This window comes from Crotalus tigris, unplaced genomic scaffold (assembly GCF_016545835.1).
Source record: "Crotalus tigris isolate CLP2741 ecotype Arizona unplaced genomic scaffold, ASM1654583v1 scf7180000018563.1161478300:1536566, whole genome shotgun sequence".
In the NCBI taxonomy this organism is placed as follows: domain Eukaryota; kingdom Metazoa; phylum Chordata; class Lepidosauria; order Squamata; family Viperidae; genus Crotalus; species Crotalus tigris.
The window spans coordinates 765,325-781,968 of NW_024097077.1; the positions used below are offsets into that span (position 1 = coordinate 765,325).

The 16,644-nt window shown below is 43.8% G+C and overlaps 1 protein-coding gene across 3 annotated transcripts; it reads right to left on the minus strand.

The window, feature by feature from the left end:
- Positions 1-7,527: 7,527 nt before the first annotated feature.
- Positions 7,528-15,527, minus strand: BCL2L14 (BCL2 like 14). 3 transcript variants are annotated; one of them, XR_005558023.1, is made up of 7 exons: positions 15,394-15,527; positions 14,108-14,601; positions 12,769-12,936; positions 11,115-11,185; positions 9,326-9,598; positions 8,413-8,514; positions 7,528-8,008 (listed from the first exon to the last, which is right to left on the minus strand). XR_005558023.1 is itself a non-coding variant. In XM_039354556.1 (6 exons), exons 2-6 carry the CDS (start codon positions 14,598-14,600, stop codon positions 8,473-8,475), a joined length of 1,038 nt encoding a protein of 345 aa, XP_039210490.1. In that variant the 5' UTR covers position 14,601; positions 15,394-15,527; the 3' UTR covers positions 8,171-8,472. The 3 variants fall into 3 exon arrangements, 2 of the variants coding, with proteins under 2 accessions (XP_039210490.1, XP_039210488.1); XM_039354556.1 differs by lacking the exon at positions 7,528-8,008 and having other exon boundaries at positions 8,171-8,514; positions 14,117-14,601; XM_039354554.1 differs by lacking the exon at positions 7,528-8,008 and having other exon boundaries at positions 8,171-8,514.
- Positions 15,528-16,644: the final 1,117 nt, after the last annotated feature.

The following is a 16,644-nucleotide window of genomic DNA, read 5'->3' on the forward strand; positions in this document are numbered from 1 at the left end:
CCAGCATTGCTGGCTGTGGAATTCTGGGAGTTGAAGTCTACATGCCTTAAAATTGTCAAGGTTGAGAAACACTGTTGTAGTGGGACCCAAAGTGGGCCAAGAGGCTGGAGATGTGGAGTGGGGGCACCTCTGCCACCTGCTAGCCGTTCCTTCGGGAAGCAGCCCCCGAGTCCCAGGAAACACACACATTTGAGTTAAGAAGCCTTGGCAACAACCTGGAGCAACTTGACTGCACCCTGTTGGCCTCCCTCCTTCCCCTTAACTCAGCCACGTGTTTCCCTGGGACCCCGTGCAAGGCCAGGAAAAGGTCCGGCTTCTTACAAAGCAGCCCCCCCCCCAGTAGAGAGAAGGGGTCCTTGCTGCAAACTCTTACCTGTTCAGACCCAAACATGGCATGCCAGCACGAGGCTATATGCCTAGAATAATTTGCTTTTTGTTTTAAACCAGTGGTTCTCAACCTTTTTAATGCCGTGACCCCCCAACCGGTTGTAAGTCGAGGACTACTCAACCGGTCGTAAGTGGAGGACTACTCAACCGGTACAGCACCGTTTGCAGAATGGGACTTTTGGCGGGCTCAGCAGGGCAGAGACAGCCTGGACCATTCCTATTGGCTTTGGAAAGCCAATAGAATTAGACTCTATTCAAGAGAGTCTATTCTATTGGCTTTCCAAAGCCAATAGAATAAAAGGGAGTAGCACAGCTAAGGAAAAGGGGGGAGGGGGAAATGGCGGACTGCGTTGTTTAGCGACCCCCGTGAAATAGTCATTCGACCCCAAATGGGGTCCCGACCCACAGGTGGAGAACCACTGCTTTAGACCGAGGAGTCTGCTTGCTTGGTGCTTGCTCCTCAAGACTTGCTTCTCTTGAGATGAGAATGGATCCAGCTGAGCTAGGCCAGGCGCACCCCTTTCCTGAGGCAAGAGGCAACCTTTTGTAAGGTTGGAAAAGTCATCCATTTCCACAAAGGGGGAGTTTGGTGTGTTCTTCCCCAAAAGGGGGATTTTGATTCTGTTGCCAATATTTCCTTCCGTTGCTAACAGGAGAGGGAGCAGAGATACCTCCGGGGCCTCTGCTTTTTTATTTGTGTAGAGTCCTAGGGTCCAAGTCCTTGATGAGCAGGCTGTGTGTGTGTGTGTGAAAGAGAGAGAGAGAGAGAGAGAGAGAGAATTATGGGCATATGCAAGAAATGACTTTCATTTCTCCCTGCCAGTACAATCGGATTATTTCTCCTACCGTGTCAGTAATGTTTTCAGACCTGAGACAAGGGTAAATTACCTCTGGAAAACCTTCCTCCCAGCTTTTTGGTAGGCTTTAGTGCCCCCAAAAGAGGAGCCCTATTTTTTTAATCACGCAAAGAATAAAACATATAGGTGTCATATTTATAAAAAGCGAATGTTGTATTCTTAGTTTTAATGTAAAGGAAGACGTGTATTCTTGCAGTCCTTTCAGTGACTACATTGCACTGAATCGCCACGTACAGCTTGTATTTTAAATCGTGCTATTTCAGCCCCCCCCCCTTTATCGAGCAACTTGCAAAAGCTTTTTTTCAGTCTGGCTACATCCTTCTTGGAAATTCTGCTCCTCGCTGGGGCAAGGTCAGTCGGGCCAAAGCCCGGCTTTGCAGCTATGTGAAGTCGGCCTGCTGCTTCCTGCTGGTTTGACAGAACGTCAGTTCTTAAGCCTGAACCACTGTGAATGCCTGTTTTTGAAACCCCTCTTTGTCAGAATATTTTCTCAGCTCTTTACGTTGTTGATTTTTTTTTAATCTTGGTGATATGTATAAAAAAGAGGCTGCTCAGTTGTCTTCATTATATGTTAACTGAAAAAAAATGTAAGAAGCTCTCCAATTCCAGCTGTTTTCAGCTTTCTTTTTGTAAAGCAGACAGGGAGCAACTGAAACTTTTATTAAGGATGCTCCAAATTGCAGACTTTGGGGCTAAAGAGCAAGGCAGAGATTTTAAAAAGTCCCCGGGAGATAACATTGACCTCACTTGGAGCTGATTGAAAACCATTATTGGATTTTGGGACAGGGGTGTTTAAGCCCTTCTGTAACCATACTGTAAATGCAAATACTGTAATTAGATGTCGTCCTGGCTGTGTTGATTAGGGATGTATTGGAAAAGCTGGTCCAGTTACCCCAGTTTGCTGTTCCTGCTGTGTCATGATGACTCACCTGGCACTCAGTCCTGCAAACTGTCCGGGAATTCCCAAAATAACAGGAAATTTTTCTGCAAAATTTCCCCAAGATGTTTAAAGTTGTGAAAGGTTAAAACTGGGAGACTGCCTGTTTTAAAAATGAATGCATATCCTCAGCCCTCCTCTCTGTGTATTGGGTCTTTTGTGCATGCATGAGGTGGGGGGAGGGGGGGCAAGGAGGAAGCAGTTGAAGTCTAACGTGACTTTTCTTGTGCCTCAACAGACCTTCCATTGCGGGGCAGGGCTCCAGTTCCCTTCCAGAACAAAATTTTGAGATAAAAAGGCGTCTAGATCCTCTCATCCTGAGGTTTCCAGCCCCCCCCCCCCAAACTGGTTTCAGGAGATTTGTGCACTAACCAGCTCCCTGTTAGGTTTCACCTGGCGGCATTTAGAAATCTCATCAAAATTAACGATGCCTGAAGATGTCAAGGTTGTTTTAAAAGAAAACTCTCTCCGAATTTCCTTTGCAAGTAACCCGACTTGGAAGTAGACTTTAATAGGGTCGGTGAAATTTCCTTCTAGAGAAATGTGTACAAGAAATGTGCACTCTTATTCTTGGACAAACGCTTTAAATCCCAGGGGAAGGTTTTGATGAGAACCGGAGTTTCATCTTAGGTCCTCTTTAAGTCTGTGAGTCTCTTAGGCCAGTGGTTTTTTTCCCAGGACTCCCAGGGTGATGTAGTGTAAATCCAGGCACATGTAATGAAACAGCATCTTCCTTACAGGCTTGATTTGCAGATCTAAATAGGTTTACTCTGGTTCTCCGCCATAATTTCTTGTTTCTCACAATGACAATTTCCTCCCAGCAGGAAAACATAAGCTGCAGAGCCCAGGAGCAGATCCTAGAGACATACTAGAGACATAAGTAGCTCAGACCTGAATTGGTGGCTTCTGGGACATTCAGTGGACAGCTAAGCACAGCACAGTGATAGATGCATTCTCACACTTTGAAGAAAGGCATCTACTGGAAAGAGGCCCACTAGCCCTTTGCAACCACAACAGCAGTGAGTTTGATTAATCTGATCATGCCAAGAGATATAAAACCAGTATACTTTTTGCAGCTCCCTCGGCAGGTAACATGTTTTGATGTGGCTGAGCATGTGTCTCCTTCCGTTTATTTCACCTCTCCTTGAAGAAATTCTCCAATAGGCCACAATTTTAGTTGTGCCTCAGATGTGTGATAGTTGCAGGTCCGTAAGCGAGGAAAGCTGCCTTATTTCAATATTTTGCATCTCATATTCTCTTCCGTTCTAAAAATTGATTAATTTGCTTTAGTAAAGACATAAAGCTAGGAAAGCCAGTTTTAGGAAGCTTTGTGGCTGGTTTTAAAATGTTCTTAAGATAACCCTCTCCCCCAGAACACATTTTCTGCAAGAAAAACTAATTTTTTAAAAAATATATATTTAAAATTATTATTTTTAATTACTTTAAATAAAAATGACCTGTAAAAATCCACGGAAACATGCTAACAGCATTGCAAGTTTTTTACTTAAGGGGCTTAAATATGTGAAATCCTTTTAAAATATAAAATGAGTAATGAAAACAGCTTGACCAGTAGTTAAATCTTTATAAAGGAATGGATCTTTTTTTTTTTTTTCTTTTTCTTTTTTTTTTGGGGGGGGGGAATAAATGAAAAATGGAATGTTTCAACAGATGTCCCAAATACAGGCGGGTTAAGAAGTTCAATTCCCAGTCAAATCTTATTAAGGAACACCTCATAGGGGTTGTAAAGCATGTTCTTATTCATCCAGTTTTGTACCACGTGGGGCTACAGAGGAAGGGGTGTGTTTTATATTGATAGATTAGTTAAAAGGAACTGGTAAATTTGATCCCCAGGGCCGCTTTTATATTGCAAATACTTTCAACCAAGGCTGTCCATAGAAACTTCCATAAAGAAATTCCCTTTTTAACTCCAAAAGGAAACGAACTGGGAAAGGAAGGATCACAGTAGCAGAGAATGTCAAAAAGAGAAATTAAAAGGGGAGGTCTCTCGCGGTCCCCGGTCCCAAAAGAAAGCAAAACCTGGTCTTCCTGTTCAATTGTGCTATTTTTTTTAAGCCAAACTAGGGAAAACGGTGAAGAAACTGAGCGAAGAGACTGCTAGGAGCTGAAGCAAGACTTGTCTCTACATCAGGGTGGGGCAGCCACAGTGCTTGAACCGCTTGTGGACTTCAACTCCCAGAATTCCCGGCTCAGGAATTCTGGGAGTTGAAGTCTGCAGGCCATGGAGGGGCTGTGGTTGCCCATCTCTGCTCTAAGTGAAGGATCCTGTGCTGCTTTTGAACCTTTGAATGTTCTTGCTTTGTTTTTGTAACTTTTAAACTTTGTAACTGTCTTTTTTTTTTTAATCCAAATAATAACGTTCATAAATGTCTGTATGATGGTGCTTTGCAAGGATATATGATGATGGCCAACATTTGGCCAGCCCAGTTCACTCGGATCGCTAATGTTTGTACTGTAAAATAAAGAATGTTTTACTTGCAAGCTGTACATAACTCTTGTACAAAGTTCCTCATCGTTTTTTTTTTCATTTATTATTACTATAAATGGAGTTGTAATAAATAAATTGATTTTTTTAAAATAATAAATTGGGTCCGAAAGTCTGTTCAGTGCATGGGTGGCTTAGATCAGGGCTCTTCAAACTTGGCCCTTTTATGACTTCAACTCTATTCTGTTCTGTTCTATATTCTATTCTATTCAATTATATTCTATTCTTGGGGTGTTGTGTTGTACATCTTAGGCTTGGAAAATTTTGCTCAATAACATCATTGCAGGAGATAGAAAAGTCAGGTTTGCATGTGACAAGGTTTAGATATATCTTTCTACCATGTCAGTTATACATGATTAATGAGAAAGACTCCGGATTGCAGTTTTAGTTATATGTGAATAATAATATTAAATTTGTATTACATTTCGTAATATAAAATACAAATGAAAATAAAAATAGGGAAATGAGGAAGGGAAAAAGTGTAGGGTGGGATGGGGAGAAGGAAAAAACCTAATTTCTTTCAGCACAATGGAATAAAAATAGCAAGGGATGGTTTTACAGCAGGTGGCAGCACCAAAACCAAATGCAACCTGCCTGGGCATCTGGAGAGGCCAGCCCGAAAGAAAAAAACAGCCATTTCCATCTTGCCCCAAAAACTGCCTGGGTGCAATCACCACCAGGGGTTTTGCTCAGCTGAGCAGCCTTGGTCTCTTTATTCAGAAAGGAATAAGCTGACTTTGGAGTTATTTTAAGGAAGTAACAGCGTGTATTAAAGAAGACAATTGAGCCCCACGGCTTAAAACAGGAAGCAACACGTGCTCAGAAAATGCAAACTGCAGAAAAAAAGTCAGATATACTGAAAGCCTTGAGGCAGCCCATGGTGGGGTGTTTTTAAAAGACTTGAGAGGAAAAGGAGGGTGGGGGTCAACCTATTCTCCAAAGCACCTTAAGGCAGGACAAGAAGCAACGGATGGAAACTGACCAAGGAGAGAACTAAGGAGAAACTTAACGGTGAGGACAATTAACCAGCTTGCCTTCAGAGGTTGTGGGTGCCAGAGGTTTTAAAGAAGAGGCTGGCCAGCACCTTGTCTAGAATGGTATAGGGCAGTGATGGCGAACCTTGTAGAGACCGAGTGCCCAAACTGCAACCCAAAACCCACCTATGCATCGTTGGGTGCCAGGTGGGCATGACCCATTGGGTGGACGTGGCTGCGGTGGTAACGGCAGACTGGGTGATACTAAAAAAGTTCAATCAATTAATTCCAACTTTGCAAGATTTTTTTTTCCCGTGAGAAGTTGAAATTGACTGAACCTTTTTTTTTTGCACACGGTGGTGGAGGCCTAAAGGGAAAAGGGTTTATAAAACCCAGCTGAAGGCCCAGGACTGGGGCAATGGCGCACGTGCCCACAGAGAGGGCTCTGAGTGCCGCCTCTGGCACCCCTGCCATAGGTTCGCCACCACTGGTATAGGGTCTCCTGCTTGAGCAGGAGGCTGGACTAGAAGACCTCCAAGGTCCCTTCTAACTCTGTTATTCTGTTAAGAATTCCCTTCCTCCCTCCTAAAGGTGCACACAGCATTCAGCCCCTCCTGGATGCTTTCTATAACAAGAGATTCCTTTCAGATCTACTTTCAGACAATATGGGAGTGAGACGAAGCACGGGCCAGAGGTTTGAAGTGGCATTGGTCATTCACACTTGCTGTTCAACAATATTTTTCTTGAAGCCTTTTTTTTTTAAATGTGGTTATTGGCAAAAATGGCATGATCTCCTCTAGGATTAAGCTGGGAGAGCGATACTTAAAAGCACTGCAATACTTCCAACTATGTTCCTCTTTCTTAATACCAAACCACTGAATTACTCTTTTTTTCCATGGAACCGCACTCTGAGTTGGCCTTTGCAGGGTTCTTCCACAATTTCAGAACTGCAAGATTTACCATCTGATCAAACCCCCATTTTATGATCTAAAAAATAAAAAACACTTCTACCCGTTCTGAGAATGTGAATTGAACTGGGGCTGAGGATGTGGCCTCTGCAATACCGTTGCTTTTTCTGGCTTTTTTTTTTATTTTGGTGGTTTCTGATAAAATGCCCGTTACCGCTGTGTGCTACCACAAGTGATTCCTTCAGGTGTGGTTTTTTGTCTTGCATCTCTGAGTCATAAGACACCACCTTCAGTGCCAACTCAGTGTAAGCTGAGGCAACCTCAGTAGATTTGTTGCTTTGAATTCCGTTTGCATTTTTTTTTAAATCTTAGAAATCTGATCGGTTTCTCATGTAAGCAACACAATATTGGAGGTAATTGGGTGTAGTGGTGAAGGTGGTGGACTAGGACTGGAGGGGCCTGGGTTCTAGTTCCCCCTCAGCCACAGAGTCTTGGGGGGTTTGGGGGCCGATCCCTCCGTCTTAGTCCGTGTGGTCTAGTGGAGAAGTTGTTGGACTCATGGCAAGAGAGGCAGGTTCTCTTGCCTGAAGCCAGCTGGGTGACCTTGGGTCAATGTGTTCCTCTCAGCCCTAGTAGCATCAGTCCCTGGGACAACCTGGTGGAGAAACAAAACACCCCAAAGTGACAGCTTTTGTTGTTGGCACTTAGACAAGGCCAGGGGACTCGAAGCTCAGAAAAACAACAGTGTTGATCATTAGCGTGTGACTCTTCAAAAACCTAATTACTAAGACAACGGTCTCAATTCAAAACCAAGAAAGCAATCTTCATCTCTAAGAGAGGTTGAAGAGGGGAACACCATGATTCCAGGCTTGTTTGCGAGCTTTTAAGATTCCAAGGAAGGAGGGGAGAACAGAGTTCACCCCGCAGAGCAACTAAACAAGAAAATGGAGAGAAGGAAGGGTGGGTGGGCGTCACTTGTTTTATTGTTCTATTAATTATGTACATCTGAATCAATTGTCGTGACTTAAGCTAATTTGGTCTCTTAGGATTAATCACTTTCAGATCCAGATTCAGGTCTGTCATCCCTAAATACACCTTCTTGGGCCAAAGTCATTGTGTCGTTTTCTATTTACACTTGTAGCAAACCTCCCAAGAAAAGGCAGCGGGAGATCTGTTCAACGAAAAAAGCCAGCATCGAAAGACAGTTAAGCCAAAGCAGCAGTTTATGAGCAACACTGACAGGGCCCCCAGGGGGAAAGGCAAGCAGGTCACATAAAGTCAAGATGTAGCCGCCATCTTGTCTTTTTGGGATACCGTCCTTCAGGAAAAGGAATTCCTGGCAGCCCAACGTTCGTCTTCCCACTCCTGGCTGAAGGCAACCGCTTCTCTTTTCCTGAAGCGCTCATACAGACTGAAGAAGCAACGGTGAATTGCCTGCTTAACTTGAAGCCAAAGTTGCAAAATAAGTAGCTTCATTCCCTCAGGAGATTTCCGATCCCTCTAGGACAGTGTTTCTCAACCTTGACCATTTTAAGGCATGTGGACTTCAACTCCCAGAATTCCACAGCCAGCAATGCTGGCTGTGGAATTCTGGGAGTTGAAGTCCACATGCCTTAAAATGGTCAAGGTTGAGAAACACTGCTCTAGGAAGAAGGATGCACGGCTCCTTCATCTCTTGCTCAGGCTGAGCAGGACTAAGACAGCCTCAGCCATTGCAGGCCCTGCCCTCGTCCCATGACATCCGGTGCTGCCGTTGCTGGTCTTTCAAAAGTTTCCGTGGCCCACCCTCTCCCCACCTTGGAGGCAATCAGGAGCGTGACCAAAGTTTGCCTTTTTCCCCTCTCACCTCCCAATCACTTTCTCCATGTTAACCAGCACTCTTGAAGAAGAAGAAGATCTCGTTTCCTCATTCAACTTCTTCCTGCTCTGGTAATCCTAAGGCTTTTACCTGGAAATAAAGGAAAAAGGGGGTCGGTGGGATTTATACGTGTTTCCAGGTTTCTTGCAAGTTCTGAGCCTGACCAGCGTTTCTTAGCTGAGAAACAGGTTGTCATGGATGGTCTTTGAGAACCTCCCTCTGCCTTATGCCTGCTTGGGGACGTGAAAGGAGTTGCCAACTTCCAAGCAAGCAAACTGGCATGGCTGGTGGCTTGTAGGCTGTCTGGTCAGCCACATGTGTTCAGAAAACAATGTTTCTGGAACTCAGTTAGAGGCTGCTGAGTATGAAGATAGCCTTAATGAAGGACACAGAATTTACACGGTTATTCCTATAGCTTATTCCTATGGTTCAGTGGGCAGGACTAACACAAAAATCAACCCCAGCATCAAATGACTCAAACACTGAAAAGAGAGGGGAAAAAATGTCCCAAATTCTCAAATCCCACAAAGGTCAATAACCTTGTCTGTTCTTATGCAAAATCTAATGCAAAAAAATCTGAACTCTCATATATACAGTAGCTGCCTAAAGTCACTTGATAGATACGAATGGCATACAAATTTAATAAATAAATATTCTTGCTACAGATCTGCTATTTTTAAAAGCGTCCCTATTCAGAAGAAAATGAATTAGGAGGGCCCAGAGACACTATTTAAGGTAACTGTGGTCTCCCTGGTGCCCATAAACATATTGGGGCATGTTCTTGAACCAAACTACATCCTGGCTTTGGGCTCTATACAAAAAACGCTGTCTGGGGAATTCTGGGAGTTGAACTCCACCCATCTTAAAGCTTGCTACGGCTGAGAAAAGCAGATTCTCTTACCCATCCCCCTTGGCTTTGGACCCAGGGGCTGAAGTTTTCCTGCAGATATTTTGTTCCAAAGCCTAGCACGAGATTCATGGGGTGGTTGTCGATCGCAGTGAGCCTGGTGGTGGCTTCCATAATCAACGCAACTTTGACGCTCTTAAGTTCATCTTCCGAACGGGCAGTGGAGTCTATGGGTATCTCCTCAAGGAACTGGTCCGTCACTCTCCTGAAGAAGGTGTAGGTCATCATGTCTCTGATGCATTGACGGAAGATCTTATCCTTCTTCGTCTGAAAGAGGAAAGAGAACATTTATTTATTTGCTTATTTATTTATTTTATTATTTATTTAGCTAGACAAATTCTTCAACAAGTTGTCTACGTCAGATGGTTTTCTTTTCTCAAATTGTGTTATATGAAGATCAGCAAGAATTCCTCAAGAAATTGGTGGAATGGATTATTAATGGATGGAAACTTATCAAGGAGAAAGCAACCTAGACCAGGGGTAGGCAACCTTGGCTCTTTTATGACTCGTGGACTTCAACTCCCAGAATTCCTGAGCCAACATAGCTGGCTCAGGAATTCTGGGAGTTGAAGTTCACGAGTCATAAAAGAGCCAAGGTTGCCTACCCCTGACCTAGAACTAAGGAGAAATTTCCTGAGAATGACAACAATTAGTCAGTGTAACGGCTTGCATCTAGAAGTTGTGGGTGGTACATCAGTGGGAGCTTTTAAAGAAGAGATTGGACAACCCTTTGTCTGAAGGGCTATAGGGTTTCTTGGCTGAACAGGGGGTTGGACTAGAAGATCTTCAAGGTCCCTTCCAACTGTTATTCTGTATTCTATTCTGTATTTTGATGAGATTGCATGAGAAACTAAGGGCCAAAAACAAAAAAGAAGATGCCCAATCATTCAAATGGTGCCTCTTGATAACATTTGTAAATCCCTGGCCTAGATGACTTTATGACTGAAGACCATTTGAGCTTTACCATCTCAGAATCTATGATAGTACCAAATTTATATCCTATTACATTTCTGTGGGAGTTCAAAATGGGTGACTTAGGACTCTCTCCATATTTTATTCCACCCATAAGTCAGGTTTTTTAATACCCCTCTTATGATAAGGGTGGCTTTTTTGACAGTTTATTCCAGTAAAATAATGTATCCCTATTCATGGCTCTTCCAAAGACTTTAATGAGATCGAGGACCAGGTAAGAGGGTCTAGGATTACAGACTCTGTGATTTTTTTTTTTGAAATCATCTTTCTAATCTTGGTCTGTGAAAATACTTCTAGGTGCTCTGAAAATTGAAAAATCACACAGTTGAACTATAGGGGGAAGGGGGAAGTTGCGTGCTCAACATAGACAGGGGAACTTATAAATAATGACTTATTTCAGAGATGGCCAATTTTTGCATTTTTGGGGGAATCTAACGAAGCCTCAAATTGCTCCATGCTTTCTCTGAATTCAAGCGAAGGACTTTTCTCTGCACTGGAAGGAGGTGACGCCTGAAATCCATGCACTAAATTGTAAATGAAGAAAAACAAGGGAGTGAAATGAGAGCTTCTTCTGACAGTTAGAACAATTAACCAGTGGAACAACCTGCCTCCAGAAGTGGTGAATGCGCCAACACTGGAAGTTTTTAAGAAGAGACTGGACAGCCATTTGTCTGAAATGGTATAGGGTTTCCTGCCTGAGCAGGGGGTTGGACTAGATGACCTCCAAGGTCCCTTCCAACTTTATCATTATTATTATTAATTAATTTACAAATCAAGAGCATTGGAGTCCCGGCCACCTTAGGCTACTTACCTTTTCCTCCAGTTCATCTCCTGATTTCCGCAACAAGGCAACTATTGCATCAATAACCTTTTCTTCGTTGTCTGGTGGAAAGATAAAAATAACTGGTTCATTTTCTTTTAACACAGCAAGTAAAATGACAAAGCGCTTGGACTAATGATGTTGTAAGATGCTACCAGAAACGACGGATTGCTTAGAGGCCCTCAAGGTGTTCTCAACTCCTCCTTTGACCACATGCAGTAGATTTTCTCCAGGAAAAAAGGATTCCTGGATAAACAGGAGACGAGGCGCCTAAATGCCTCCAGTCCCCTCCTGCTTTCAAAACCCTTGTCTGTTCCAACCAGAAGCCTCATCCACATGGAAAACAAAGTTCAGGCAGCTTATAAATGCATTAGATTATTTTCCATCATGCGAAGGATTTTGTCCCCTGCAACCGAGAGGAGATATTGCCCGGTTTGGTCTGCTTCTGCTATCAAATGAAAAATCTGAAATAAGGTCAGATGTCCCCTCCAGAGAAAGTGCTCTCTGTGGGGATCCTTTCATGAGACACGCTTATCGGTGGCGCAGTGGTTAGAGGGCAGCACTGCAGGGGAATTCTGCCGACTGCCGGCTGACTGCAGTTCGGCAGTTCGATTCTCACCAGGCTGACTCAGCCCTCCATCCTTCCGAGGCTGGTAAAATGAGGACCCAGATTGTTGGGGGGCAAGCCTCTGTAAACTGCTTAGAGAGGGCTGTAAAGCACTAAGTGCTATTGCTAAGTGCTAGTCTAAGTGCTGTTGCTATTGCTTCTCCAGCTTGCTCAAAGAGGCTCTATGGGGCAGGTTGACTGCAGGGCCAACAGGAAGGAGAGCTTTTGGGTGGGCTGCTCAGAGGACCACCTCCCCTGCCTGCAGCAGGAAGCAGAAATGGCTGGAAGAGGCTGTGATGCTCAGAGCAGCTCTCCTTGGCCAGCATGGGGCACTGAAGCAGCCGGTTCCTATACAGCTGGCTAAGCTTCCTGTTTTGGGGGGCAGTTCTACCTCTTGCAACAACTGGATTACTAAGCAGTTCCAGGCTACGGCAGCCCTAATCTGGTCACCAAATCATCCATACCAATGTTCCTCAACCTTGGCCATGCGTGGATTTCAACTCCCAGAATTCCCTAGCCAGCATAGTTGAAGTCTACCCATCTTCAAGTGGTTGAGGAACATTGATCTATACAACTGAAAACCTCAGCCACCACCTTCTCTTCTTCCTCATACAGATTTCCCCTTTTTTATAAGCCACCCCCCCAAGGACCATGGATGTATATTCTTGCCAACCCCTCCTTTCCAAGTCCTTTATTTGAGCTGTGTTGATTAGCTAAGCAAGATGACCTCTCCACGCCAGTGCTGCTGAGTAACCACGGTTTGGAAACAAGGATCTAGAAATCCCTCAATCACCAGTTGAACAGCAGCCTGGGAAATCTTTTGCTCTGTGCATACGTTCAAGAGCCCTCGGTAAAATATTGTGGAGAATGGTTGAGTTGAAATGGATGGAACTGCTATGAGGCGTATAGGAAGCAAGTTAGGGCCTCATCTAGAACTGCAGAATCCTTCTGCAGTGCCCATGCAGACAAGGGATGGCGAAGTTCCATGAACAGAAAATCAGTAGCAAGAAATGTCCCCATGAAGGAAAAACACTTCACCTAATCCATCATCCCCAGCTGGTGGGATTGGCTTGCTGGCTGAGCCACCGTCTTCTTCTAGACTCAATGCACGTTCCACTACCACAGTGCTCTTCTTCCCACCAGGAAATCTGGAACGATCCACTATCTCAACAAGTCTCTCTGCCAAACGAGGGATGTCCGAGTCATCTAGGAAAGCAAAGCAAGAGTGGAATAATTTTATTCAACCATCTCCCTTCAGCGAATGCTTTATTCAAGAACATACAGTCAGGAGATGCCTTCGGTCGTTATGGCAGAAAAATGAGCAGCAGCCATTTTGGAATCCAGGCTGGCTCCATCACCACAGAGTTTTGGAGGGAAAGGAGAACAGCCCAAGAAGGCTACAAGTGGTCCTTGACTTATGACTTATTGAGGTATCTTTCTTAAGCCCTTAAGCAGTCATGCCCAAGGCCTTTCCCCCCACACTTGTTAAGCAAATCACTGCAATTGTGAAGGGAATCAGTTATCAGATGAATCCAGCTTCTCCCCTAGACTTTGCTTGTTGGTTGCAAAGGTCAAAAATGGTGATCACATGGCCCTAGGATGCTGCCACTGTGGTAAATATATGTGGGTGGCCCAAGTTTTTATCTTGTGAGTGTAGGGGGTGCTATACTAATCATAAGTATGAGGACCAGTCACTTTTTTCAGTGCCATTGCAACTTCAAATGGTTGCTAAATGAAAGCTAAGGACCACTTTTACTGGCGAGCTGGGGGATTCTGGGAGTTGAAGTTCAGAGGTCTTAAAGTTGCCACAGGTGGACACCCCTGATATAAATCATAACAAACCATTCTTCCTTGGTAGCAATCCACCCACCATTACCACCCATTGGTTCCTCTCTTTTTCCTTATCATAGAAAGTCCCTACTTCGTTTGAGGAAGGTGAAGGGAAACATTATTTTTTTAAGAAAATCAGGTCCATGTTTTCCATTTAAATATAAAAACTGGAAAATCAAGCAATAAACATAATATCATTGTTCTTGCAAGTGCTATATTAAGTAGATATATAGACCTGATATACTCACAGATGGTCAACAAATTCATTACTCTACACGGGGGTGTCCCAAAAGGGTGTGCAAAAGTCCGTACAAAAGTACGCAATCAAAAACATCGAGAGATGTTTGAAACTCTGCCTATTTTCACACTATATAAAAGATCGGCAAAGCTTCAACCATACACTGCCGTTGCCATCTTGACTTTTCTGACCATGTCTTCTGGTCAACCATTATCGGAAATAAGTTGTCGGAAGGCCATTTTGAAGAACTGTTATGCTACCAAAATTAATCCAGCTTACTGTATATAACTCAATGAACAAGAAACCTACTTTGCCCACCTGATAAACCCCCAAGTCTGGAGACTGGCTTCATGGCATGGCCATTGATGGAGTCCTGCTTTCGTGCTACTCTTTGGTTCCTGGTGTCTTTTGCTTGTGGCCTTAGGCAAGAAGGAATACAAAAGCATCTCCAGCTGGTTCTTGTCTTTGTCTTCTTTGCCTTCTTCTTCTTCTTCTTCATCTTCTTCTGGTCCTTCTGGTTTGGTGGTTTATGATCTTCTGGAGAAATTTCTGGAAAGGTGACTTCTTCTTCCTTGGTTAGAGTGTTGACTTGTACCACCTCTCTCATTTCTTCCTGGACTCTGGGTTCTCTTTCGAGTAATTGCCCATATTTGCTTGCAGACAGTCGCCGCTGTGCATAGACCATCAGCAGTCTGAATTCCACGCTGGTTCTGTCTGTGTCCTCCAGAGGGATTTCTTCCATGTTGTCCAGGCCGTTCTTGCATTCGTTGTTCATCTTGCAGCTTCTGTCAGGTCCTTCCATTCTATAGCAAAAGAAGAAAACCCAAGTTGCTTTAAGGTTTTTACACTCTTCCTTCTTTTCCACCATTTTAATTCTCAGCTGAGGAATGTAATCAACATTTTGAGATGTCAAGGTGGTAGCTGGACAAAACTCTGTTTTACACCCAACGCCCAAGTCCAAGGAGGGTCAAAACCCGCTGAGATAGCACCACCAAATGGTAGGACATAAAAAAAAGAGGTGAGGCTTTAATCACATAATTGCAAACACCACAATCTTGACATTTTTGACCCCTTCCCATGGACTCCCCAGACCCCTCCCCTTTTCAAGGAGAACCATGGCTCAGAAATGCAGCCTTTGCTGAAGGCAATACGTTTCCTCAGAAACCTTTTGAGAAGTCAAAGGGATGAAGAAGCAGCGGCAGTGCCAGAACTTTACAAGGGACTTTGAGGTCACGTTTTTCTTTTGGCTTCTCAGAGAAAATGGCAAAGTGTAGGGACTTCATCCCTTCCCGCTGCCAAGAGCCTTTCAGCCACATTTTAACCCATTGGCCACCTCCCTTGCACAAGGGAAAGTCCTATAGCAGGACTAGGAACAAACAGGCAATGAATGTCTGGCGAGAATATGTGTTGCAGGATCATTTTGGAACAACAACATCAAGATTCTTTTTTTTCTTCCTCGGCAAGGCTAAACGTTGCTTCACTTGATAACATCAATGTAACAAAACTCCCAGGAGTTTTAAACAAACTCCCATCCAGCTTTAAACAAACCCAACATTTAAATTTAGCTCATTATTATTAATAATTTGAAGCCATACCTTTGGATTTTAGTGCCCAAACAGTCCCTTCCTGACTTTCCTTCCTGGATTTCCTACAAAATTACTAAAGGGTTGCTAGTTCCATCGAATGGAATGTCTCCCGTGTCAGCTGTGCATCCAACAGCAAATGTGAGGAATTGAAATGAAAGAGTGGTTAGAAGCGCTTTCACTTCCTCATTAGGCCGTCAAAGGTTAAAGGGTGGGGTTACCCAAACAAGCGCAAGCAGAAATTAAGCAAGATGAAGTCACACTTAGTTTGAAATCAAAGGTCGCCCTGCACTACATAGAAAAACCTCTGGAAAAGATACGGGTGAGGGACATCTAAGCAATGTCTTGAAACAGTGACAAGGAGCACCTTGGGGACATCTTGGGTGACCCTCTTTCTCTGAACCCAACCTCCCTTGTTTTGGAGGCAAAGGAATTCCCTTGTGAGATACAGAGACAGACATCTAGACCAGGACAATATAAACCAAACAAACAAACAACTGAATAAAACACATTCCAACAAAGTAGAACATATGTTTGTTCCTCTCATAACTCCAGAGTCTCAGTATTTTCTAGGGACAAAACTATCCATGGTCTCTTCCCCTTTCAGTGCAGTTGCTCCTTGGTTGAACACCTGAAATCTATACCTTCAATTGACATTGTTGGAAGATAATGGTGTAGGGTATCCTGCCTGAGCAGGGGGTTGGACTAGATGACCTCCAAGGTCCCTTCCAACTTTACTACTATTATATTATATTATAATTAATGGTAGTCCAATCTCTTCTTAAAAACCTCCAGTGATGGAGCACCCACAACTTCTAGAGGCAAATAGTCCCACTGATTAATTGTTCTGTCAGGAAATTTCTCCTTAGTTCTAGATTGCTTCTCTCTTCTCATCCGTTGCTTCTTGTCCTGCTCTCAGGTGCTTTGGAGAATAGCTTCACACACACACACACACACACACACACACACACACACACACACACACACGCACACAAGCTTCTTCATGGCAATCCCTGAGATATTGGAAGACGGCTGTCATGTCACCCCTGGTCCTTCTCTTCATTAAACTAGATATTCCACTCCTTGACTGACCTAGAACCCATTACCTCTATCTACCCATTAGTTCTCTATCCCCACTTCCACTGCCAACCATCAAAAAAAGAGTTGAGTCTTTTTTACAACACAAATCTAGAAAACCCTCTCTGTGGGAGGGGAAAGGTTGGGTTGAAAGACAGCGGAGACTGAATAAAATAAGCTACATCT